This window comes from Sinocyclocheilus anshuiensis, unplaced genomic scaffold (genome assembly GCF_001515605.1).
Source record: "Sinocyclocheilus anshuiensis isolate Anshui unplaced genomic scaffold, SAMN03320099.WGS_v1.1 scaffold453, whole genome shotgun sequence".
NCBI classification, from domain to species: domain Eukaryota; kingdom Metazoa; phylum Chordata; class Actinopteri; order Cypriniformes; family Cyprinidae; genus Sinocyclocheilus; species Sinocyclocheilus anshuiensis.
The window spans coordinates 1,691,611-1,718,322 of record NW_015537979.1 but is presented as its reverse complement, the minus strand read 5'-3'; the positions used below and the strand labels follow the sequence as shown (position 1 = coordinate 1,718,322).

The 26,712-nt window shown below is 36.7% G+C and overlaps 1 protein-coding gene across 2 annotated transcripts in view; it reads right to left on the bottom strand.

Annotated features, from left to right (window-relative positions):
- Positions 1 to 2,064: 2,064 nt before the first annotated feature.
- LOC107673587 (sterile alpha motif domain-containing protein 10-like) overlaps positions 2,065 to 26,712 on the bottom strand; it is a 69,113-nt gene continuing 44,465 nt past the window's right edge. For both annotated transcript variants that reach the window (XM_016467226.1, XM_016467236.1), the window contains exons 3-5: positions 22,486 to 22,654; positions 13,124 to 13,264; positions 2,065 to 2,931 (exon numbers count right to left, since the gene is read on the bottom strand). In XM_016467226.1, coding sequence (XP_016322712.1) covers positions 2,909 to 2,931; positions 13,124 to 13,264; positions 22,486 to 22,654 — 333 coding nt within the window. In that variant the 3' untranslated portion in view covers positions 2,065 to 2,908. The remainder of the gene's footprint in view (positions 2,932 to 13,123; positions 13,265 to 22,485; positions 22,655 to 26,712) is intronic.

Below are 26,712 nucleotides of genomic sequence, written 5' to 3'. Positions count from 1 at the left end.
AATTAATCTTTTTGGTAAACAAATTCAAAAGATTTGAGTTAGGGGACATTATATCTGAAAATAAGTTGAAGCATTCAAAGGTTTGGGGTCAGTAAGATCATTTTAAAGAAATTAATCATTTTATTCAGCAAGGATTCAAGGATACGAATTGATCAGTAAAGACACATAATCTTACAAAAGATTTCTATTTCAAAATAAATGCAGTTCTTTTGAACTTTCTAATCACGAGAGAATCCTGAAAATCAACTAGATCACAATTTCCACAAAAATATTAAGCAGCACAACTGTTTTCAACATTGATAATAATAATAATAGTAAATGTTTCTTGAGCAGCAAATCAGCATATTAGAATGATTTCTGAAGGATCATGTGACACTGAAGACTGAAGCAATGACGCTGAAAATTCAGCTTTACATCACAGGAATAAAATATATTACAATAAAACACAGTTATTTTAAATGGTAATATTTCACTGTATTTAAAAAAAAAAAAGCTGCTTTGGTAAGCATAAGAGAATTCTTTCAAAAACATTAAAATATCTTACTGACCCTAACATTTATACAATGTACATTGACATATTTAAGAATTGTGTTTAGATTTAACATTTAGATGTGTATTTAATATTTTTTTTAAATATATATTAACCCATAAATCTACAGACATACTAAAAGACGAGATTTTCCAGAATGCTTGTTTACTGTAGGTCAATCTGTCAAAATTGGGTGGTTTGGGCATTTTTAATAGATGTTCTTTACTTTGCATTTATTCCACTATACATACTTTTTTCAAACAATAGTGAAAGAGAAACTACACAAATGAGAAATCTGTATTTTTAAAACTTTATTCCAAAACACACGCATACAGCTGTCTTTGCCACACCATGTCTTGTATAATCATGTTGGTAGCAGGTCATTACATAACCAATGTTCATTTCCCTCACTTTTTTGCATAACAAGATTTAAAAGAAACCCATTGCATGTCTGGAGAGAAAAAAATGCTAATGTGTCAGAATGCAAGAATCAGCAAAATGCTCTGGAAACCCACTGATCATTATGTCACATGAATTTCAGAGAGAAGTCTGGCCTGTCAGTCTCATATAAACCCTTTCAACCTGGATGGACTGAATTGGTTTGTGTCACGGGGCCAGATTTCCGTCAGCTTTGAGTACATTGTGTAAAAGCCTAGAACAATGACTGGTGTCAAGAGCATCTGACGATCACGCTGAGACTCAAGCTTTGTAAAAATGAGATTATACAGTAACTCAGAATACAGACAAACATTTACGCTTCCTTAAACATGCCACTGCATCACAGTGTAGTTGAGTGTCGAAGCGTTCAGGATTCATCAGCACTAATAAAGACAAAATCACAAAATGGAAAGAATTACATTCTCTCCGCAAAAGCTCCTTAATCATACTAGAGGAAATAAACTGTCTCTCTACAGTACATACTTAACATGCCTTCTTGCGTTCTTGGAGATAACGAACCTCATTACTCAAAAGCCTCGTTCACACAACCAGCAACATTTCAAACATTTAAAGTTAGCATTTGAATTTATTATGTTGGGAAACACAATTGCCATGTTCACACTAACCCAACAAACACCAACACGGTTAAACACACTGATCCAACGAAACCCAACATCAACTATTTGGTGTTCTCTCAGCCTCCAGCTCCGCCATCACAATAGTTGACCTGAAAGAGAAAACTGGCGGTACTTGAAGTGTGTTATGAATTGCGACATCTTGGAACGCAACACCAAATTGATCTAGAATCTAGAAGCGTTTGCTTGCGTAGAGTATGTTGCAGACCTCAATTTTGTGATTGTAAGGTAGCTGATTTAAAAACAGTCTCTAACAGGTCTAGCCATGCAGACATGTGGCACCTCTTTACATTATTGCTTTGTAAACAAGGACAACTGGGACTTCTACGAGTGACAGTGATCTAGACACACACTCTAGAGTAAAGGTATATTTATACGCTGATATATTCTTTGTATATTAGGAGAAAACCTGCTACATTTGTGCAAGATTTCAAAATGACAATGAAATCAAGAATATAACTTAAAGAGTTATTGTTTATGAAGGTAACAGCAGGAACAATATACAAAGCTCTTGAACGTCCTGAGAAGAAAAGCAAAATGATGGTTGGTTTTTACATGTGCACATCTGATATTATTAACATTCAGTGTTCATTTTCAAACAAATTGTCCGTAATATCCAGCTTCAGATCATGTAGTCATTGTTTTTGTCAGTGTGAACATCCTTTTAGCTTGAAGTCAGGAATGGGAAGATGCTGGATAATCAAACTTCATGCCCTATATTCTATATCTAATTCTCAGCAAATGAAATGATACAATCTATCGTGAGAGGTAGGAGGAGGAATTGTCTGTTTCCACACTTGTAGAAACAGGATTTCTTCAGCATTGCATCTACGTCCATGTTAAATGAGTGATAAAAGAGCAGGTCTGTCAGACATCATCCAAACACTTGGGGAATCAAGGCTGCTGAGATGAACCGCTTCTTAACATGATCTGAGATCAATGTTCATCTTCAGATTTGGATCTGAGATCAACTTTAAGTCAACGTCTTGAAAGTCAGCATCTTGATCCAATCCGTATCCTCATTATTGCCTGACAGAGCTCTGGTTGGTGCTCTGGGTTTTGTAGAGATGAGGTGAGACTTGAATCTTATCACTATATTACAGTTTTAGAGTCCGACTTTGTCCATTTGAGTCTTTGAAACCCCATTCAGATCTGCATAAAAAGATTAGAAAATTGGAGTTAACAGTCTCCTCCACAGCTCCACCTCCAGGCAGATTCGCTCTCTCTCTTTCTGTCTGTAGCAGTTTGGAACAAGGCCTCCCGTGTCTGCCGGGAAGTCGAGAGAGCTGCCAAAAGGATAGACGAGCTAAGAAATGTTGCCGAAGGAAGCTGTGAAGAGAGAAAAGAGACAAGAGAATGAAAAAGGGCATACATTATTTATGTGATTGCAGGAAATACATGTGGAGAAGGGATGTGCATCACAGAACCTCTCTGGTTAGACATTTACGCACTATCCATGGATTTGGCTTCTTATCTGTTAGATCCCTTTGTACCTTCATGTTCTCCCCTCTAACGCTTGCCTTATGAGAGAGAAATTCATAAATGTGTATCATGTGCACACTTCAGATGCAAAGTCTGTTCCCAAAGGCAGCAGTAACGTTATACTGCCTTTACAGATGCCTTTCTTTAGAAAAAAGTCCCTTTAAGGCAAGTCATTTCACTCGGCGGCCATATTTGAAACGCCTCTCGGGCATGCAAGTGCAGCTCCTATCTCTCTGAATGGGGAAACATCAAATTCTCCAAAACTGTTCGCTAAGCTTACGATTAAATTTCATATTTGAAATCACCAATGAAATCTGACAACAACTGTCTCATAAATGTTTCTTTTGTTTAAATAGCATAAAAAAACAACGTATTTTTCAGGCTAGACCAGCCAGTGCACATGCACAGTCCTAAGCACACGTCTCTGAATGCTGACTGTTTCTATAGCAACCGGGACTTCTAACGACAGTTGCAGTGACGCGCTGACTTTACCGATTAGCGATTGGCTCTTTTATTCAGAAGGCGGGGCTTCCTTCGATAGAGCGGACATATTGAGTGTTGCATTTTTCCCCATTCAAAACTATACGAGTGACACGTCTTGGGTATTCTATAGTCTTTGTTTATACACAATCCTAACTCAGCATGTGTCTGAGTGTCAAACTCGATTTCATTTATATAAAAAAGTATACAGTTCAAGTTTGAGTGTATCACAGGCAGACAAGAGCCATATAAAAGAGTGATGGGAGAAACTGAGCTTTTCAAAACTCTAAATCAATTAATATAAATTAAAACCATATATTAGACACTGGTTTATGGGTTCATCTTTAGATCAATGTCTCCTAGCATCAAACCATTGAAATTACAAACATTTTGAAACAGTACAACCTAATGAAGCCTCGTTTGCTGAAATCATGTGACTGCCAGTCTGATATAGTGGTGGGCCAATAATGGTTTTTTTTGATGGCCGATGCCAGAGAGCAGGGTGGCCGATAGTAAATAACGCATAATTTATGTCATGTTATGTATATTTATTTTACATAATATTTCAACAGAAACAATTAGAACTTGATAGAAAAAAATAAATCTGAAAAATAAACAGATAGCAACTGTAATTCTTTAATCCTATTTGTTAAAAACAAATAAAAAGTAAGTAAACTCCATAACTAACTGAGTGATCTGGTAAGTTTGTGTGCAATGGGAATAATATTTTCATAAATAAGCCTGTGAAGATTCTGGAATATGCATTTGATGGGCACTTTACCATCCCATGAGGCCACAGGGGAGAGCTGTGAATGGCAGTGCACTGACGCACCTGACGTGACAAAGCCAACATGGTGGTCATGGTATGTCCAGATTTCATTCACACTACACTCAATCATATTATATAGAACATGCTTTTTTAACGGTTGCTAATGTAGTACCTACTCAGACAGTAGACTATACGATTGTGGGAATGGGAGCTCCAGTGCGTCAGGCGCAGGGTTCTCAGCACTGTCAAAATAAAAGTCCTGTCTCTGATGGTTAGCAGCCAAACAGAAAACTTATTGGCTGATGCTGATAATTAAAAAAAAAAAGCCAAACACTGTCCGGTATATCAGGCTTGACAGCATATTGGTTGACCACTGGTTGACACTACAAATAAAAATTCTACCTTTGGGGGTACAACAGTTTGTCAGTGTGGCAGTGTCTTGTCAAAAAGTTGTACCTTATCTACTCCTAAAAGGTTCATATTGGCACCTTAGAGTAGTAATATGTACCCTTAAGCTACTATTATGCAAGTTTTAGGGATAAATAAGGTACACAGATGTACCTTTGAGGGCATTGGCCCACTGACAAGCTGTTACAACCTTAAAATAAAATGCACATTTTTAGCAGATTTTTTTCTGAAAGTGTATTTCACCTCAGCAATACACCTGACAACAATGTGTATTTCCTGTTACGCATTGCAATTTCTTCCATTCATAATTATAGAAGTGATCCATTTTTTTTAAATTACTTGTTCAAATTATTTGTGTGATGCTCACAGTTGCTGTCTATGGGATTTCAAAACAGTCAGTCGGTTAGAATGCTACATTAGAAGACAGCCGCCCATGTAGGCATTAATCTCAGTAGGTTATGGAAAATAGTCAAAAACTGGTTTGGATTTGCACAAATATTGTTCAAATTTAATTTGACTAGGGTATACTTCTTAGAAAAATGCTTCACAAACAAGTAATTCTTAAGATTCAGATGTGCAGCAACCATCATTCATACGTGAAGTGCTGCGGCGGCAGACCGTCCAGATGTTGTTTGAGAGTTTGAGTGGAGCTTGTCTTGTGGTAGCAATTAACATAACTCTCCAGAACATGCAGGAAGGATCTTTTCATCAATGGCAGAAATAAAAAGGACTAGACAAAATGAGATCATACCAGAATACATTAAACTGTAGAAGCCGGCTGTATACTGGAAACACTGCATGATTTATTTATTTTTATTTTTTTTGTTATGCAATCAGTTTGTAGAGATTGTAAAAAATGCTGATTGCAATTTAGAGACATGTTTCTTCCGGCCTGGGCAATCAATGATAGTCTTGTTCAATCTGACGAGAAAGAACATATGAAAATGAAAGTAAAAAAAGATAAGAGTATAATGGAACGAACAATTCAAATCGCTGGACAATAGACAATCAGAGACAAACGCATTTGAGGAAAGGAACAGGTGGCGTGCTTTGTGCTGCCGTGACATCAAATGACAAAGTGCCAAAGCTGGTGAAAGTCAGAATGATTGGTGAATGTGTCATCTGCTGCACAGCCTCTGAAGAAGACACCTGATTACTGGTGAAGGTAAAGACGTCCATCTATGAAAAAACATTTAGAATGCAAAGAGAAGCCCCTTTACTGGTAAATTACCATTAAGTGATCATGTGTGAACAGGACCTTTTCAAAAATACCGGTAAAACTGTTCCGGCAATTTACCAGTTTGAGAAACTGTAATATTACCAGTAAATCACCAGTAATGTGCTCTGTGTGAACGCAGAACGAGATTACCAGTATGAGCACGTAAGAGTTCGGAACATGCTGACGTAAGACTCTGGGCCAATCATAACATTCTGACGCAGGTGACACATTTACTCCGTGCTGTTTACAGAAGTCAAAGAAAGTTGTCTAATACAATGTCTTTGGGCAAACAGCTGCATAAATGTTAACGTTTGACACAAAAATGAAAACATCAACAAAAACACAGACCGCGTTTACCCCTCCATGTTTACAAACACAACACCGGGAGGTGCAGCCGTTTAGAGGTAATTTCTGGTTAATGATGTCACAGAATTTACCGGTATTTTGAAACTGACGTATTAATGGTGCTTTACCGGAAAAAAGGCGGAACATAGTTGCCTGTGTGAACAGTGCATTTTTGTATTTACCGGTAAAGTCGTTCCGATAATTTTACGGCAATTTACTGGTATTGCTGTGTGAAAGGGGCTAGAGTCTCCAGAGACGAGAACGTGTCCCACTAGTTCAAAGCAACCCAATTTCAGTAGAGAACAGTGTTCAAAATATACCAAAGCTTCCATTAAGGCCCACTATTAGGAAGACGAAAAGTCTGAAAAGGTGTTTCCCGATTTAACCCTTGTTCTGTGCTGAAAATCTTTTACATAATTTGGTGTTCTCAATCAAAAATGACTGGCCTTTTAAAAAAAATAGCTTACATAATGCTATATTATCACCAACTCTTGGATTCAGTCTTTTTGTTGTCTTTCAATTAGCACAGGTTTTGCTTTTCTTTTTGGAACTGACTGATTGTATGCTTCATTGATCTGAGCTTATGCACCTCAGTTTTTGAAAAAAAAAAAATGTTTGTGGGTAATTTTGACAATGTTCGCTCAAAAACTGAGGCTCAGATCAATGAAGCCTGCAATCAATCACTTCCCACAAGAAATACAAAACCTGTGCTAATTGAAAGAAAAGAAGCTGACAAAAAGATTTAATCCAATATTTGGTAATAATATAGTATAATGAGAAATTTATAAGCAGTGATGCAATAACATTACCATTTTGCGGAAAAAGAAAATGATCTCTGGGTCAAAATGACTTTATTAATAAATTAAATTTACCAGCACAACATTCTGAAACGACGCAGGAGTTTTATTTTTGTGTCAACATTTCCTTTAAAGCTAAAAAAAGAGAAAGAAACATGATGAAAAACGTGCATTGAGTAGCTTGTTGTGGCAGATGTTTGGAAGGGCCTCAGGATGCTCTCCTGATGGAAACAGGCATATGGGGGAGACTAACTGATTACGCTAGCGGAAGTCTCAGGGAGTTTGTGTGGGTCGCTTTCCTCTAAATGAAGCTGAGTCTCAGAGACTTCCCGTCGGGTTCACAGCGTTAGCTACATCAACATTTAATTGGTTTCTTGAAGACTTATTTCTCTGAGTATCACAAATCTGTCTCGTTTAACGAAAAATCATTTTACATTTGATATTCAGTTTGATATGTCGATAAGTTAAGATGACTTTTCCCAGATCTTCATATTGTGAAATGAAACATTAAAGCCTTTCAATTTTACAACACTCCTAAATAGCACACAAGCAAAGTGCATTATAAAACACGTTAAAAATTAATGGAAGCATCATGCATTCATTTGTATGAATCCTTTTCAGGAAAAACATCTATGCAACATTAGTTTAAATACACATGAGGAGACTAAATGACGAGTTACTGACGTCTCAAACATGATAATGAGACAAAAAAAAGGATGTTTCCCTTCAACTGACTTGTTTTGTTAACTGGAACAAACGATTGCACTGTTTGCTATGATGAAGCAGTGGATCACAGGTTTTTCTTTTCTATTTGTGTGAGATGTTTAAGGCTATTACAGTCAGACGATTGGGTGGTAATTTGGAGAAGAGGTAATAAGGTTTGGTGTTTCAATAGAAACAGCAATTAAGTGTTGGAAGAATCTGTCTCGCTCTTGGCTAAATTGCTTCGGTGTGAGGAAGGAGGAGGGTTCGGCGAGGGATGAAGAGGGCAGAATTACTTAGCCTTACTGGGAACCAAAAGAACAAAGCAATTTAGAAGAGTACAGAGGCAACATTTCAAAGGATAAATACCAGATAGCAATTGGACTGAAAGGTCAATCTACACCTCAGATTCACTCATGTGAGCGTTATATGAGCTTTAACAGAGACCGGCAAAAGAGCCGATGGGTATCAAGCTGATTGTTAATAGACAATGCTAAATTATTGGGCAGGGGACAGAAAGCTATTACCCTCACTGATATATATCGTACCTTACTACTTTGATATATATACTTTGTACTGATGAATGAAACCAAATTTGTCAAAGCACTGGTACGTGAGTTGCACAAGACATAAAAGGAGCTGTTGTGCTAACGCAGACATGGATTCATCACGTATAAACAGCAGGGTTGTGTCCTGAACCCATTCCCCCATCTCTCGCTCCACTTTCCTGTTAAATCTCCATTGTACTGGTAAAGGAAAGAGGACCCTAAATAAATAAAAAATTAACGATACATAAAATATATATAGTGTTTTAAAATATATATAGTTCAGTCATGAATCTCTTCCGAGCAGCTGATTGGTTTACTTAAAGCCGATTGCTCATCCAATCATTTGTTTGTTCCTATCTACGTAACTTATTTATTCCTGACTTGTATCGAATCAGTTCATTGAAGCGAGCCATGGGATTTTACTAACCCTCCACCTTCCCCAGCACCACCTGCCTAGATCTGTTCCGGGGTTCTCCCTATTTTCCTTGCAGCAGTCTGAATTCAAGTCACTGTTTCACGTGTATTTCAGATGTGTCCTTACTCCAGCAGCAGCAGCAACATAGCAGATCTAGTCCGCCAAGGCCAAGCCTATGCACATTCCATGTTTACTAATAAATGCTGGTAAAATTCATTCTGAGAGTTGTCATGATTGAAATAATTTTAAGAGTATATGATGTCATCTACCATTCAATTTTTAAGGTCAGTAAGAATTTTTTTTTATAAGAAATTAATACTTTTATTCAGTAAGGATGCATTAAATTGGCAAAAGTAACAGTAAAGACAGTAAAAAAAATTATATGAAAAAAAATTTGAAAAAAGTATCCCAGTTTCCACAAAAAATATTAAATAGCACAACTGTTTTCAACATTGATAATAATATGAATACATTTCTTGAGGATCAAATCAGCATATCAGAACGATTTCTGAAGGATCATGTGACACTGAAGACTGGAGTAATGATGCTGAATATTCAGCTTTGCATCACAGGAAAAAATATATTTTAAAATAGAAAACATTTACTTTAAATTGTAATAATATTTAACAATTTTACTTTTTTTTGTTCATTTTTATCAAACAAATACAGCCTTGGTGAGTATAAGAGACTTCTTCTTCAAAAAAAAAAGTCCCAAAATTCTAACCACACCCCACTTCTCCATATTATGGTTTATCAACACATTATGAGTAAATGTTACCTAAATGCACATCTCAGATATCATAATAATAAAAATTAGGCTGAATAAAGTGGGACGTGTAAAAGACACTGGAGTGGCTTACACCACAATCTTTAGCAAAACAAAGTAATTTTTCTGTGGAATTACCAAAAAAAAACATTCAGATCATATTACATATTAAGAGTTATGTGAAGCAGAATAATGTTTCTGGCTGTCAAATTTGCCCAGTAACCATTTCCTGTCATTGAAAGCAATCAGGGCCGGATTTACCTCTTTTCGTGACATAGGCAAAACAAATTTTTGGGCCCCCCTTCCCTAATAATACAATAGGCCTTGATGATATAGCGTTGATGACAAGTTTCTGTCTGCGTCTCCGTGTGTGCGCGAGTGTCAATGTGTGTGCATGTGTGAGAGAGAACGGGAGAAAGAAAGCGTGATTTCTGTACATAAAAAATGTTGAAGAAATGGAAATATTTTGTCATTTTTACCCTATTGTTTGTTATATTTATTTGCTCAATGTCTTCTGGGGTTTTGGTTCTTTTACTGTTGTAGATATCCCATATTATAACAAACATATTAATATTATATTATATTATATTCTTCTGACACACATAATTGGAAAAAACAATTCACCAAAATACAATTACTGAATATACAACTGTATAGAATTATATTATATTATATGATTAAATTAAAATACCAAAAACATTGTTCAGTCTAATTAAAATGACTTAATAATACCTAATAAAATATGGATATCTGCACAGAATAAAATATGGATGTGTTTTATCATTATATATCTCTTCATTGTGTTTGGGCCCCCCCCTGGACGAGCAAGCATAGGCACGTGCCTAGAATCCCTATGCGTAAATCCAGCTCTGAATGCAATAGAATCACAAACAGTTTCTTTTTCTATTTAACAGCAGAAACTCATACAGTTTTGTAACAACATGAGGGTGAGTAAATGATGACAGAATTGACACGTTTGACCCTTTAATTTCTAAGTTAAACAGAAACACAAAACCCTTCTTCATCAACATGCTTAACACCAAAAACCCTTGCCACTTCAGTTCTTCTACATCAACTTTATCCAAAACACTGATCAAGACCCTTCTATGGTCAGACTGGTTTTCTCATTTTTCACCCAATCAATATTTCATATTTTCATTCACGCCAACTTAATCAAATACGACAGGCTGCTATAGATGGCCTCTGTTTAGACATCTAGTGGAGACCCTGCTGGCTGAGAGACGCATCTAAGAATAAACTCAGATAAGCTGTGTCCTCCAGCCGTGCCTAACAGTCCCCTGGAGCCAGACTTAACACGGTCTGACAGGTGACGGCAACTATCAGAAACAAACTAATCAGCATTGACGGCACTTTTATTTGACCGTCCTTCGCTCTCGAACACCCTTCATCTGTTTGAACCCTCACCCAGGTCCTCTGCTTGAACCTCAGGTGAGGATTTTTCCACTGGGTGGTTCAATTAGATTCCTTTATCATAGCACAGAGACCAGGACTTAGTGAACTGTTAAATTAAATATTTTCCCCTAAGCTGTTGGTAGAATTCCCTGACACAGCGTTTAAGTGGTCTCTAATTCCCTTTTCTTGTTAATATGGGGTACATTGGGCTTTGACACTTGCTGAGGCGGGAGTTCAGAGGACGTGTCTGCTCCGAGGAGACCCTCACATTTTGTGTCTCCAGGTTGTCCTTTGAAACTTTGAAAGTTGTATTTAAGTGAGGTTTTAAAAAAAGAGAAACTTACAACTTTTGTATTCAAGAAAAACTTTTATCCCAAAAAACCTAATACCTAATAGGATATGAATATATAAAATAAGGATATGTTTTATTATACAACAGTGATTTCTGGTCCTCAAATATTATATTATATTATATTATATTATATTATATTATATTATATTATATTATATTATATTATATTATATTATATTATAGACTGATATTATATTACATTACATTACATTACATTATATTATATTATATTATATTATATTATTATACAATTGTGTCCAATAAAGCTGTGCCTGGATTCATTTAATCTCTGTTCAGTGTGTATTTCCTGACAATTATATTTGTAGCAAATTAGCTCAAAAGGGAAATGTATATAAATAATTACAATGAATTATAATTAATTACAATTATTTACCACAGCTGCCAGTAGTAACTGTAGCAGAATTAATATTACAATCAACTAATCTGTTCGTCCAGCGAACATTCAGTATAATTTCATATCAAATCTAAGAAAGAACATTTTCGTGGCCACAGAAAATAACTTTCTTACAGTACTAATGCATTAGAGCAGAGGTCCCCAACCACTGGGTCGCGACCCACTACCGGGCCGTGGAAGAATTGCTACCGGGTCGCAAGAACGTTCTGGAAAAAATGTGTATAGATATGACACTCTGTTATTTATTTATGTTAATGATTGTTGTAATTATTCTGTATTTTCTTTGTATGCGACTGATATGGAGTAGCAATTCGACAATTTAAGTAAAAGTAAATTATAGATTGCTCTGATCTGTCACATATTAGGAGTTAAACGGATCGCAGTTGATCCGTAATACGTACGGCTGAGACCCTACCGTTCGGCACGCACGTGATTCGCAGATTAATTTGCCAATTCACACGTACAAGCAATTTTAAACCACAAGAAGAAGAAACGAAAGAGAGCTCAATTCGTTACTCACGCGCTGTTCTCGAACACAATCAAAGTGTGCACAATTAGCCTATGTCAAAAACCCTTCACGGCATTGTCATTCTCTGTGCTTTAAATATTTTTTTCTTGCTTATCAGAAAAAATAGTCCGATCTGTGACTCAAAAAAACCACAATATAATGCGTTGAACCACTATATAATGCTATTATAATACTATATAATAGCCTAATATATATATATATTGTATATTAGGCTATATATCCCTCCCATCCAGCCGGTCCTCAATAATATTTTCCAAACATAACCGGTCCGTGGTGTAAAAAAGGTTGGAGACCCCTGCATTAGAGCATGTAGCTATAGATCGGATCCTAAAAGGGACACCATTCACAAGCGGTGACAGAACCAGTAACTCGTGTAATTTGTTCACAAAAGTTTTATTAACTAAACACTAACACAAAACTAATCTAAACAAACAAACATACAAACACTCATACATTGGGAAGTAGAAGTGGATGAATGAAACCGTTAAGAGAAACCAGAGAATGCAGTTATGGAAAATGAGTCAGTTAACCACCTGAGTGAAACCATCAGCGCCATATTAGAAGGGGGTCTACAGCTTATACTAAACCTCTGTTTCGTTTAGGGGAAGATTCTCTCTACATACTTTTAGGTCATAAAGTTGATCTGGTCTGGCTGAGGTGTTCTGGTTGCCATGGTAACTAGGGGCCTGGGGGTCGTTCACAGACATCCTGTCACCCAGTATAGTTGTTTGGGTGAGGGGTCTGTGATAATTTGTTAATCCCCCCCGCCCCAATCTTTGAATGAATCTCTGTCCCACATGGGCCATGCTAGTCAACTGCAGCAATAATGGATAACTTCATAGCAGATGAGGTTGTGTGTGTTTCAGGTGTTGACCTCTCACCTCTGCTGAGCAACTGTAGGTTACGCACTTCCTCTCTGACCTGTAGTTGCAGGACCTGCTGCAAGACTTCCTGTCTCAGTGTCTCTTGGATTATACCCATCCTTTCCAGCTTCTCTCCGTTCAACCGCAACAGGGCACGACCTGAAAAAGTGTGTGAGGGACAGGATGAATGACAGTTTAAAAAGTCAATGCCAGCTTTGTAAAATAGCAAGACAGAAACAGAAAATGTGATCAGTAGTGTGGAATTGGTTTACATTTGTTTAAATCCCCACAGAAACCATCAAATTAATGTCACAAGTCTTGCCAACAGAACAAGACAACCCAAGAAAAAGTCTTTCTGAATATGTAACCAGGAACCAGAGATGTAATAAGACTTTTCCTTTTTGTAGTACAATTTTAGCTTTGCTGCTTTCCAAGACACCTCATTTTGGCCAATATATCCTTTGTGGATGAGGCAATACATTGTTAAAAGCTCTGTGAAAAAATCCCCCAAGGTAGCATACACAATTGAGAGAATGTCGACTATATAAAATAATAATAATAAACAAACTAATATATTGTACAATTTATTATAATTTATTGTGCAATTTATAACAAATAAAAAAGTGTAAGAATAATTACAAAAAATACAGGAAATGAACAAAATACATAAGACAAAGAACAACTTTAAAAAGCAACAAAAGGGAAAAAATAGGTTAAGGAAAAAAATAATAAAAAATGTAAATATTTACAAAAAATATTGTAAAAAATCTCAGTCTAATTAGAATGTTCTAATTAAAAAAGCATATTCACTGGCCAAAATAATATACAAACTGTACTAATATGCTAAATTCTAAGAGCAGAACTGCATGTATATTTTGTGGATATGACAATTCCAAAATAGAGTATTACAAGCTTTGTGGAGAAAAAAAAATCTATCCAAGTTGGCAGATGTACTGGAGAGAAATGGTAAGTATACAAAAATAAACAAATAAACTAAATCAAATTAAAATAATAATACAATTTATTTGTATGCCACCTTTCAAACATAAACTGCAGCTCAAAGTGTCACAAGTCAGAATAATTTTAAAACATTAGAAAATTAACAAAATACATCAAATGAGACAAATGACAACAGTAAAAATCCACAAAATAAAACAATGTAAGGTTGAGATAAACATTTATAAAAAAAATGAAAAAGGTCTAAATAATAATAATAAAAAAGCTCAGACTAATTAAAATTAAAATGTATAAAGCATCCAATGTAGGAATTAGACAGCAAGGCAACATACTAGTTTTGGAACAAAGAGTTTATTTACCTCAGCAGTCAGACAGACAGATGGCATAAAGCCTACACACGTACCTCACTGTCCTACCACTAGAGTCCTGTCCTTCAAAAAACATCACAAAGCAGGCGAATTTGCCCCGAATGCGCTCACTCTAATTAGACTCATAAATCATCTCATTCTCTCTTACAATATAATCATCCATCCTCATTCTCACCTGGCAAGTACACAGGCACTCCCTCACAAGAACGCCACACATACAGTTTACGTAACGAGAGTCTATTTTAGGCCACATTAATAAATGTGTTCAAATTTTCGCACATTTTGCTTTGTGTAATGATTACTAATGAAGTCGGGTTACGTAAGGCCCATTTTGTGACCTTGGATGAGTGTATTGATTTGTGTGGTGTGTGTCCAGAAACATCAGCGCTGGACAGCTATTCCCCTCCGTAAATGAAACATAATGACCTTAATAACAGCTGGCTGTGGCTATTTCTCTGATGACGTAGTGGAATTGGAGAGATGAGTGCAGTGTGGTTTGGGGGTTCAGGGATTGGATGGTGATGATTACAGTTTTACAGATCGTTTACAGAACTTCATGAGCTGTCCCCTGAGAGAAACCACCACCTGGCGTTTAATTACTTTCTCATAAGTGAGATTCGGTTACAGAAACTTCTAGAATTTCAGACATGGTGATCAAAATGACTCATCTCGGTTAGTCAGTGGTTAGAGGCAGAAAGGTTGACTATCTTCCAAGTCAGCTAGAAATAGAACGACGTGTAGTTATCTTTTCTCTGTTGACATTTTAAATTTAATCAGGAAGTTTTGAAAGGGCCTCCATACTGTATATATCTGGACAACATACTGTAGGCTCACTGCAGCTACCTAAATATTCGCAAAAAAAATACAATACAATAAATACAATTCACTGCCGTTTTCATCTGCAATGAATACTAGTGGCAGTAAAACAGCAACAACTTATTCCTTTTCTCACAAATTATGATTACGGGGTCAGATTATCAAGTAATAAATAGTTATTTTCATGCAGTTCCTTGCACAGTACTATGTCATGACCTCAAAACACTTTTACCATAGTGCATGATTTGTAAACAAACATTTTGAAGTTTGCATCACATAAGCAGCTCCATATGTTTGGCTTTTCTGATGACGTTCACTTGCTCAGTAGCGCACCCGGTACAGCATTAGATTTAGGAGTCCAGAGTTGCAAGTCCTTCAAATAGCTTGAAAACATGTAAAAGCAAGCTAAAATGCCGTTTCCTTTTATTAACACTATAGGTTAGGTTTAGGTTCGGGTTTAGTGTAGATCCTATATTATTTTTAAACACATAGTGTTCAAATAGTAGACATTGAACTTCTGAACTGCTGAGATACATACATAAGTCATTGTCAGATTCTGGTTCATCTCTTTTAAATAAGTAAATAAGTAACTGGACATTTCACCTTGGTTGTGTTGCAAAAATGTCCAAGAAGCTACCTAGCATTATGCAGAAATGTCATCACAGGCATGTTTTTCCAATGAGCCTGGGTTGTATTCAGGCCTGCTGGGCTCCAGACCAGCAGGGGGTGCTGATGAGCTGCAGAAACATATTAGCTTGGACTGTTGCCATGATAATCAAGGATGATTATCTACACAGCAACTGCACAATGACTCTACAATTGCGAGGCAGAGAGACTCGTTGATTATACCGTCACAATCTCCTCGTGTTGTGTCACACCACACAGCACGCTTCTGGTGTACAGATGGTGCGAGACATCTGTGCCCAGGTGCCCAGGGCAAGCCAATGTCATAATCCGTCCTTGGTCGGGACATAGTGAATGGCTGGTCCCTTTTGCATCTCAGAGATGCAAGATGAATAGTAGGTGAAGTCTGTGTGTTTGCGCACAAACCATGACTTGCTACTTGCTACTGCTATCAAAGACAGATGGTATTAATAATTTAAAAGGGGACATTCTCATTCTAGACAGCATTTTACTGGACAAAAAAATTGGATATACCCATGAGTGTGAGATCAGTCATTAATATTTTTGGTCTGTTTTCCCAGAACTTTATTTGACTCCTAACTTTTATGAGTAGCCTACACTAACATACAGATGACCTCAAAGCTAACAGACACTGACTAAAAGCTTTCTTGACTAAAAGCAATTTCAATTTTATGGGGTCTTTAATGTGCTTTGCTGTACAGTGGAAGAGATCAGCTGCCAAACTGAAGCTATTTTACAGAAATAGCAATGGTTAAAGAGATAAAGGAGCGGCCGGTATGAGAGGACATCTGTGTATGGGCCTGTTCGTGTGTGTGTTTGAACAATAAAGAACAAAGCCCTTAAATGGAATCGCAAGGTGAATCCCAAACAGAGAGAGAAAGAGAGAGAGAACAAAAAGAGGCCTGAAGTACCACACTGAAATGGCCCATCCTCAGCAAATTACAGTAAATCACAGCAATTCAGCAGACACCACTTTATTAAGCTGTCTCTTGCCTCTAGATCTATAATATACAGTAGGAATCTCTGCTGTATTACATCTAGAGAGGTTCAACGGGAAGTGCTTTTTCCATTTTGGAATGGTGATTTTTTTTAGCAAATAATTTTGAGTAAGACTGTTGTGTTGAACATATTATATAGCATTGGCTCAAACTAAATGAATGTGTTGGGATATCCTGAACTTGTGACTGCAGCTGTGCTGCTTGCCTCCTTTATGTGATATTTACAGATGTGTAATACGAATCATGTAACACATTAAGAAACAACTAATTATGAATATTAAATGAGAGTAGCATTGGTCAAATTGGCTCAAAAATCAATGTCACATCTTTTGGAGGGCATCAAACAGTTTTTATTTGAATGTGATTTATCTAGTGTTTGGACCACTAATACATGGTTTATCATAACAAAGTTTTAAGAAATATTTGACAAATAATTAATATAACTATATTTTAATATTTTATCTATTTATTGATAGTAAACAGACATTGTCACATTGAAAAATAAATGTCACAGTAATAACTCTAAATTGGTTAACATTTTCACCACTGAATTTCTGGTAACCACAGTTGCTGTTTATTTTTACTGTAAATTTTATTTTATTTTTTTTTCGGTAGTAAAAATGCATTTACTGTATAAAAACAGGCTACACTACATTATACTGTTTACATTTCTGTATAAATTACTGGAAAGTGCAAGTGCAAACCAGGAAGGGTAAACAAAAGTTCTGGCCATTATTATATTCATTATTTGAATCCTGTTGTTCTTGTTTACCAAAATCAAATCATCTAATTCTGAACAAATTTAGGACAAATTCATATTCTTCAAGCTAATGTAACAATCTTTCCAAACCGCACTCTCCATACATCCATCTTCATGCTAAAAAGCATCAGTCACTGAAGTATATCCTGTTAAGCATGATGCATAGGCTGTTAGACCAATTGCTAGTGTATTTAACTACTCAGGGCTTATGGGAGATTATTGGACAGAGACGCTCCACTGACCCAGAGTGCTGTGATGGAGCAACCTCCAGTTACCCCTGGGGCTTTAGAGGACAGTCATGGGCCAACACTGACCCACTTTCCAGCTCCAGGAATTCACACATGGCTGTGGGGATTGCATTCGCTTCCCAGTCACTCACATCAGGCTGGGAGGAACAATTAGAGCATGGGAGATGCTAACAACACTGATAATGGAAACGTCCGTAAATAGGCAGGGGTGCTTCTTGAGGTTTATATTTGGACTATTGTGATTTTTGTTTCTAAGCTGCACTGTATTTTTCATCTTGATATGGTGCTTCCATAGTGCACAACATTGAGGAGTTTTGTAAAGCTCTCTAGTATATATACACACACATGCACACACACAGATTCAGAGCTTTTGAATTCAGCCCTCCAGAAGCACTTTATCCAGGATTGCTGTTTGTCTGAGGCTTTTGTGTAGCAGCAGACAGCACAGGTGAACCGAGTGGAAAAGGATTCCCTGCAGATGGGTTTAATGTGTTCCCAAATAATGCCCTGAAGTTAGTGATAGTGATAAAGTACACTTGGTTATTTCTATTTATCTTACATTTACAACAAAAAAAAAGATGTGAGACACTGACTAACAGCTACAAAACTGCAATTTTGATTTCATGGGCTCTTTAAAATGCACTTTAAGGTGCTGTACTTACTAGTAATTCACATGAATGCGGTCCAAAGCAATTCACACTTGCAGCTGTTAGCTGACTCAAAAGACCAATACCTATGTTGCAGCAGAATCAGTCTGTCCCTGAAGCAAGCAAAGGTCTTGTCTGACATGAGTCAGTGTCTTACAGTGTTTTACAGCAGTGTGTGTAACAGTGCTTCAAGTTACAGTGCCAATGACCCAGGAAAAATTACACACTCAGACACCCACTTACAGACACACACCATCTGAGAATGAGGCTTGATAAATGAAGCAATAAATAATAGCACAGACAATAGAATAAAGCCTCTAGCCGGTGTCGGCGCCCGGATGAATTACTTAAAGGGGCATTTGGAGGGGGCAGACATTTATCACTCCACCCTAACTAAATGTAATGCTGCTAAAATGAGTGCTTGTGTTCAACCATCACTGTCTGAAGGACAGAAAGATCCACGGCATGCATACACATAACCCTAAAATATAAGAATGTTAATAAATATAAGAATGAAGTAAAGCACTGGAACTGCACCAAAAAAAAAAAAAACCTAGATCACAATTGATTTCTGTGTGTGTGTGTGTGTGTGTGTGTGTGTGTGTGTGTGTGAACAACAGTCGAGATGGCATTCCAGGGACCGGTGTGGAGAGAGTTGTGCCACAGAAACATCAGATAAGATGCCAAGACAACTGCCAGACACTTCTAGCAGGATAGGAGAACTCCTGCACCCACCACCACCTAAGAGAAGACGTCTCTTTGGACTACGGGTTGAACCTAATCACCAAACCCCATCCTAAGTTTTAGGAAAGAACTGCCATAAAAATTCCCTAGGACTTCTGGATGAAGCAGCAGTGGCCGAAACAAAGAAAGGCCACAAAGATCTATCCAAATCCATTAATACCTATGTTTGGAGTCCTTAAATGGACGTTAACTGCAAAACATTCACTTCACCCCCAGATAAAAAGTATAGTTTCTGTTAATGGCTACTGACTGTTAACACAACAGTTCAAGGGAGCAGGCCTATTAACATATTATGGATTAAACAAATGATAGCTCAACTGTTTCCTATCATGTTTGGATTCTATTTGCTCCCCATGATGCTGGTAATAATTTGAAAGAGGTTTGGTAAAGAAATAATGCATGGGTAAAATGTTAAAGACACTGTTTAACTTTGTACTCGACTGTATGCAAATGAGTTCCACACTAGGGCAGGTAACACTGTGGCCACCTCGGACACAAGTGGCCAATCACATTCCAGGAACGGAATCAGAAAAGTTCTTGTTCCAAGTCTCTGGTACGTTCAGTGAGACACTCACAAGCACAACAGCATACTGTGTTTCTGACTTGGCGGCGAAGGAGACATTAACAGACACCACTGTCTAAGTTTCTAACCTGATGAGGAAAGAGACTTCAAGACAGTTAAGGTTCAGCTCAACTCTTGAGTAAACTTTCTATATTGCATTCGGCTGCCCTTCATTTGCAAAGGACCCAGCAGTGACGGACCTCATTTGACTCTTGCAGCTCCGAAAGCAGCACAGTCCGCAAAGGACCTCCTTCAGACACTGCCTGAAACACACGGCTCCTCAGCAACGCAGCCAGACTACAAAGGATTCTGTGAAGACCCATCTGACCCAGCACACGCTCTAAGGACTCTCTTGGCACAACAGAAGGTCAGCATCCTCCAGGCCAGCGTATCAACTGCTGCCGGAACGCAACCCTGTGCCCTTCTCACTGCACGCAATCTGCATCACCAGTGGAAGACGTCTCTACTGCCGAACTGATCACCCGACCGTGTGGAACATAAATATAAACTTACCAAACCTTTTTCCTAAAGACCTTGGCTTAGTTTATACCTGCAGCCTATTTTTTTAACCTGCTTAGATAACATTTACCTGGGGTCAGCGTTACAAACAATAGCTGCATTATTTGTTCAAAGATAAATAAGCAATTATTTATCGTCAATTTTACCAGAGCCATTAAGTGGTTTTCCATAAGAAGCTTTAACATAGAATTCTCTTCTATTGCTACATTCAGCTCAACAGCATTGCATTTATTCATTCTGTGTTCACTCCATTTATTTGTTTCTACCATTTTATTCAGTATCTTCCTTCTTGTTTAGTCGTCTATTATCTATTAGCAGTGCATGTTCATTTATTGGTATCATTACTAGCTGATGTATTTGCTCTTGCATATCAATTGTTAATAAATATCACTAATCTTATTACAACCCTTCCTTGTGTTGATGATCCAAGGCTCTACTAGCTATCTGAATTCCCACCAATCTTATGTGTTCACTCATGCATTCAAATAAAAAAAGATAATACCCTGTTGCTTTTTAATTGACAGTTACACTACGTGAGTTTTAAATTGAACCTTTCTTGAAAATGGTATAAAAGTATTTCAAGACCATATAAAACCAACACATTTCTAATAATGTACCACAAGTGTTTTAAACTAGATATTGTCTTTTTCATGGACATATGTCATTGAGCCCAATACAAACCATCCAGCCATCACACCTCTCCTAAGGCACAACTCTTCCCTGACTGGCTAATAGATGTCACATGACTCATATGAGCTTGGCACTCATATGACATTGAATGGGGCATCTGTGATTCAAACACTCTACTCATAACATTGCCATCTTCTGTCTGCCAAATATTACAAATCCCACAAATAACAAAAGCTGAATGTCCACCTTTACTAAATCCATTTAGTCTCAGCTCCTCTTCAACACTGCTAAATTTCCAGGACCAAACGCACGAATGGCAGTGTAAAATGATTTTATTACTTGGAAGCGCCGCTCCGGTGACCCCTAGATGGCGAGGCCTTGTGCAAATGACTGTGATGTGACAAATGACTCAACATTACAGTGTATAATTGTCCATTAGTGAGAGAACTCAGTGCACACAGCTCTGGGAGTTGGATGAGAGTGTGTTAGTTAGAGGATGCCAAAGCTGTTCCTCTGACAGACCACAGTAAGGCTTGGCGGATCTATGATTATCCTAATGCGTTATAAAATAATTACTGCATAATCACATTTAAAAATCATTTTGGTTCATATAAAACTAAAACCATAAAAATCACACATTTTCATTACTTAAAATAAAGGTTAACTGAAATCATTGTTATTTTAGTATTATAGTTGTTTTCTAGTTATATTATAGTTAATATTTTGAATTAGATTTTATAATTATTTTCTGCTTTAATTTTGATTTCAGTTTTAGTTATTTTAGTGCATCAAGTTAAACTAAATTTAAAAAATGAGAAATGTTGCCCTGGAAACTAGCTTAAATAAAATATATATTTTTTAAATATTGTATTTAATTTCAAATTAAACATGCTTTTTATGATTTTAGTTTAAGTTATCTATATAATAACTCTATGTGAAATAAAAGAAAATATATTAAAATTTAAAAAAATATATATTTTATCACAGCTAGTTGCCAAGGTATCATTTCTCATTTTCTTTTAGTTTAACTTAATGCACTATAATAATTTCTAACAATAATATAGACATATAAAGAAAGAATAAAAATGACAAAACACACACCAAAATTAATAAAACTAACTCAAATTAACATGAAAGCAGAAAATATAAAAATTAAATCTAATTCAAAATATCAACAAAAACTGTAATGGTGATTCTAAAATTCAATGGTACTGAACCTCAATTAATATATATGTATCAATGATAATAAAATAACACTGATTTTGATTCACTAATGAATCATTCAGGCAGATTTTAAACTGGCTCGACCATTTGAAGGAAAAAAACTGACTCAAAAGAATGATTCCCTCACAAATTAGGCATGACTTTGAATTAGGCATGAAGTTTTACTCTCTAGACCAGTTTCAGTTCACTGGAAAACACAGTTCTGAAATTCCCTGTCTCTGTATTTCCAGTGTGCTGTGTGATAGAGAGAGCTGTGCTGTACCTGTGATGGCGTGGTGAGAGAAGGCCTCCATGTAGGTCAGGTAGTTGTGGGGACAGTGTTTCTTCAGCCACTTACACACGTCCTGCTGGGTCCAAAGCACCACTGGTTTGCATAAGCTGGAGAGCGTCAGGCTGGTGTGGTACACAGTGAAAGCCTCTCCTGGCTGGATCTGTGAAGCGAAAACATCCATATTGTCACCATCTCAACAGAAACCAGTTTAACGCTGAAGCAAAAATATACAGTATGTGGCCCATATGTTCACCTGACAACATTCCCACCAGGTTTAAAAATTCAAAACAGGTTTAAAATCGAAAAAATGTAAATCTATCATACTAAAAAAACAACAGATGGATTAGTAAGCAGGACGAATACGGAAAAACAGTGTGCTGCTTTCATATCTTCAGGGTGCTCTTACAGGGTACTTTTTTCTTTGAAAGCGCTAATTAAAACAACTAGCGCTGCATGCTTCTGTGTAAACAATGCTCTTCTAATTACACACACACTTTGTTCTGACTGCCGCAATGAGCAGAAAGATTCATCAAAACACACTTTTATGGCTCTCTGCTGCAGAGAACTGTAATAAAACCCTTTACTAGGGTATGCTATGCTTGTGTGAGAGCATGATGAAATGCAACGCTAGCTTGTGTAAACTATGAGAGTAAACACTCACAGGCCTGATTTATTTAATTGTGACTACTAGACACCTTAAAAACTTACATTGTGAGACAAATCTTAATAACAAAATATCTTTATAATGTCTTATTTCTAAAGGCTGTCAAAGTGAATATGCAAATTATGGAAAATACCTTCTTAATTCATCTATAAATGAAATCCAAAATCATGGACGTTCGACAAGTATGAGCGTAACACCATTTACCACCAAAAAAGACCACCAGAAGACTGTTGCGACATTTAATATTTGAGAAACTGATTATATTTGTAACTCTGGAAGCAAAGGATGGCAGACAGAGGCATGAATCCAAGTGCAGGGGTTTAATAAAAAGACCAAAAACCAGAACAGGGAACAAGAAATGCAAGGAACCAGAGTACATCTAACAATTGACAATGAAACACTGGGAAACCAGTGCGTCCGAAAGCTCTAACATGCTGCCTTCGGAGGACTTAGTTTAGTTTAGAGCTTTATTAATCCCCTTGGGGCAATTAATTCAGACTTTCGTAGTGCTTCACATATACAACACTTAACACACACATACAAATACTCAAAATACACCAAATACATAAGAGAAGGGGAAAAAAATATATAATAATAATAATAAATCAACTAAATTTATTACATAAACGTATTGCTTTTATATAATAAAAGCATGTAATAAAAGGACGTATGTAATTTTATGTAATAAAAGGACGCATTCCAAGCTAGGAAGGCATCAAGGCACGTCCGAATGCAAAGTTAGCTTCACTTCCTGTCTCATGAGATACCTTCATCTGATTGATTTTTGAAGGCAGCATAGATAAACGTTTTGCACCGTTTTGTCGGGGCTGAACGCAGCCCAGGTCTTAAATACACAAAGGATAACAAGGAAATACCTAGAAACACAACCAAGGGCAACCAATCAGAAATAAAACTACAAAATGACTACAAACTGAAACAGGAAACTGAGCTGACAATAATTACAACATAAACGTCCAAATACAAGACAAAATAAGGAATATGTATTAGAATGCACTGAATTAAGGTGCGCTCACAGTTGCTTGGCGAAAGTTTACTGGTAAAATGTAGTCATTTTAATAGGAATTAGTAACATTGATATACTATCATAGTTTTTGGTAATTTTTTTATATATATGTTCTGTTTTAATTTGAATTTTGTTTGATTTTGTTGTGCGTTTTTGTCATTTTCATAATTTTTTTTAAATATGTGTAAAACAGTTTTTTATTATTTATGTCAGTTTTAGATGTAGTTATTTTGAACTAAAAGAAAATTAGAAATGATACCTTGACAACAAGCAGAAATTAAATGTTTAATTTTACAAACAATTTATTTTCTTTTATTTCAGTTGACATTTGTTTTATTTTATGTAATGAAAATTGGGTTTTTTATGGTTTTAGTTTTAATTTTAGTTTTAGTTAATGATAATACCTCTGATAAAAAATCCACACAATCAGGAGTTTTTTGTCAGAGCTAAAAAGTTTATTTTACAAATTTCACATGTGTTCAAGTTGCAGATCATGCAAATTTGCTGCATTGACCAACATAAAGCTGCTTGGTTGGAAAGCGAGGTCTGTGTGAGCTGTGCTTCATTCATCTCTACACTATTGACAATGGAGCAAAATAGATAATGTGACTGTAAAACACTACCATCCCTTCACTACACGTTCCCTGATCCCAAACTTCCCACTTCTCTATGTCTCTATATTTTAACAAAAAGAAGTATGTATTTCAAATAAAAGCACTATGGTCAGTCAGAAGGATGGCAACTCTTGTAACAGAGGAAGGATTTGTTATCAGGAGCTGCAGGTCACACATTAATCAACACCTGAAGACAGAAGCCCATTTCACCCAGCAAACAGACAGAAAGAGACAGGCATTGATTAGGTAGCAGACAAAACACAACAGACAGCATGAGAGTGAGAAAGATAAGGATACAGATTCAGACATAAACATCATTTTATTTTCATAAAGAGTAAGTGAAAGCTGTCACAAAATGCAACTGAAGTAGATGGCTCAACATACAGGACTGAACCTGTGGGAAAGGCTGAAAACATGATTCAATGTGAAAAAGAGAGAATGTCAAACACAAGAGACGAAGCAAATGAAAGAACAGCACAGGCCGGAAAGGTAAGGATTCAACTGCTAGAATACAATAGCAAAGAGAAAAAGAGAAGTCACTCAATCCTCTGCATATTATTCCTCTGTGTGTAATGGGAGTCATATTTCTGCTGGTAGGTACTTTCCATTCACAGGGTACAAAGTAGGGCCTGAATCTCTTAAAGGGATAGTTCACTCAAAAAAGAAAAAAGAAAAAAAAAATACAATTTTGCCATCATTAAGACCCTCATGTTGTTTATAGCTGGTCAACCGGTGCATCTCTAGAACATGAAACTTTCACACACTGCTGATTTAAAACAAGCAGAAATCGCCATTCTTGGGTTGGTGCGTAGATCATCTCTTCTTCTGCCCTGTCCTGTTGTGACGGTTAGCTAGGGCTGTGCAAAAAATCAAATGCGATTTTCATGCGCTAGTAAATGCGCTCCATCTGAAAGCATGTGCTGGAGATTTACTACTAATCACAGGAGCGGCTTTACTGACGAGATGCACATGAAAATCGCATTCGATTTTTTGTCCAGCCCTATGGTTAGCGTTGCATTATTATTATTATTATTATTATTATTATTATTAGATTGATCACCTATAACCAGTGTTGGGGGTAACTCATTACAAGTAACGCGAGTTACGTAATCGTATTACTTTTTTCAAGTAACTAGTAAAGTAATGCATTACTTTTTTAATTTACAAGAAAATATCCGAGTTACTTTTTCAAAAAAGTAACGCCAGTTACTTTGTTTTCACATTTATTGACTGACAAGTCTCCTGTCCCCATGTTGGGAGAAATCGGAAGTACAGAGGAGTTGTGTGCGCTGTGTGAACATGATGTTACTGTAGTTCTAGACTAAATGTGAATGTGCATTAATTCATCCCACTCACAAAAAAAACTGATCCCTTAACGATACATGTATACTTACACAAACACGCTCTCTTCATTCGCAAGTTCACATACACAGATGGCTGTTGAAAAAAAAACAGACAGTAAAAAATTGATTCGATTAATGAAGATGTTGAGGTGTCTGTTAGGATATTTACATACTGTACTGTACTGTTTTATTAACTCTTGGTTGATCACTAATAAAGCTTTGGAAATGTATCAATCTAAAACGAGATAGATAGATAGATAGATAGATAGATAGATAGATAGGACAGTTGGGAAAGAAATAAAATCAGGGATGCACGATATTGGTTCCTCTTCAGGAACTCGAGCTGCGTCGGAGGATGCTTCGGGAACGCCCTTCAGCGTGACCGGCTCTGAACCACGTGTGTAATCAGACCAATAGATGGGCGAGACGTCACGGGCAGGAGACGTAATGACCAGGAAGCTATAAAAGCACGTGCGGTGAGACCAGCATCAGCTTTTTGTCATTCAGCAAGCGCTCTGTGTGTGTGTCAGTCTGATATCTGTTTGTGAGTCTTATTTAGTGTTGTCTGTCGGT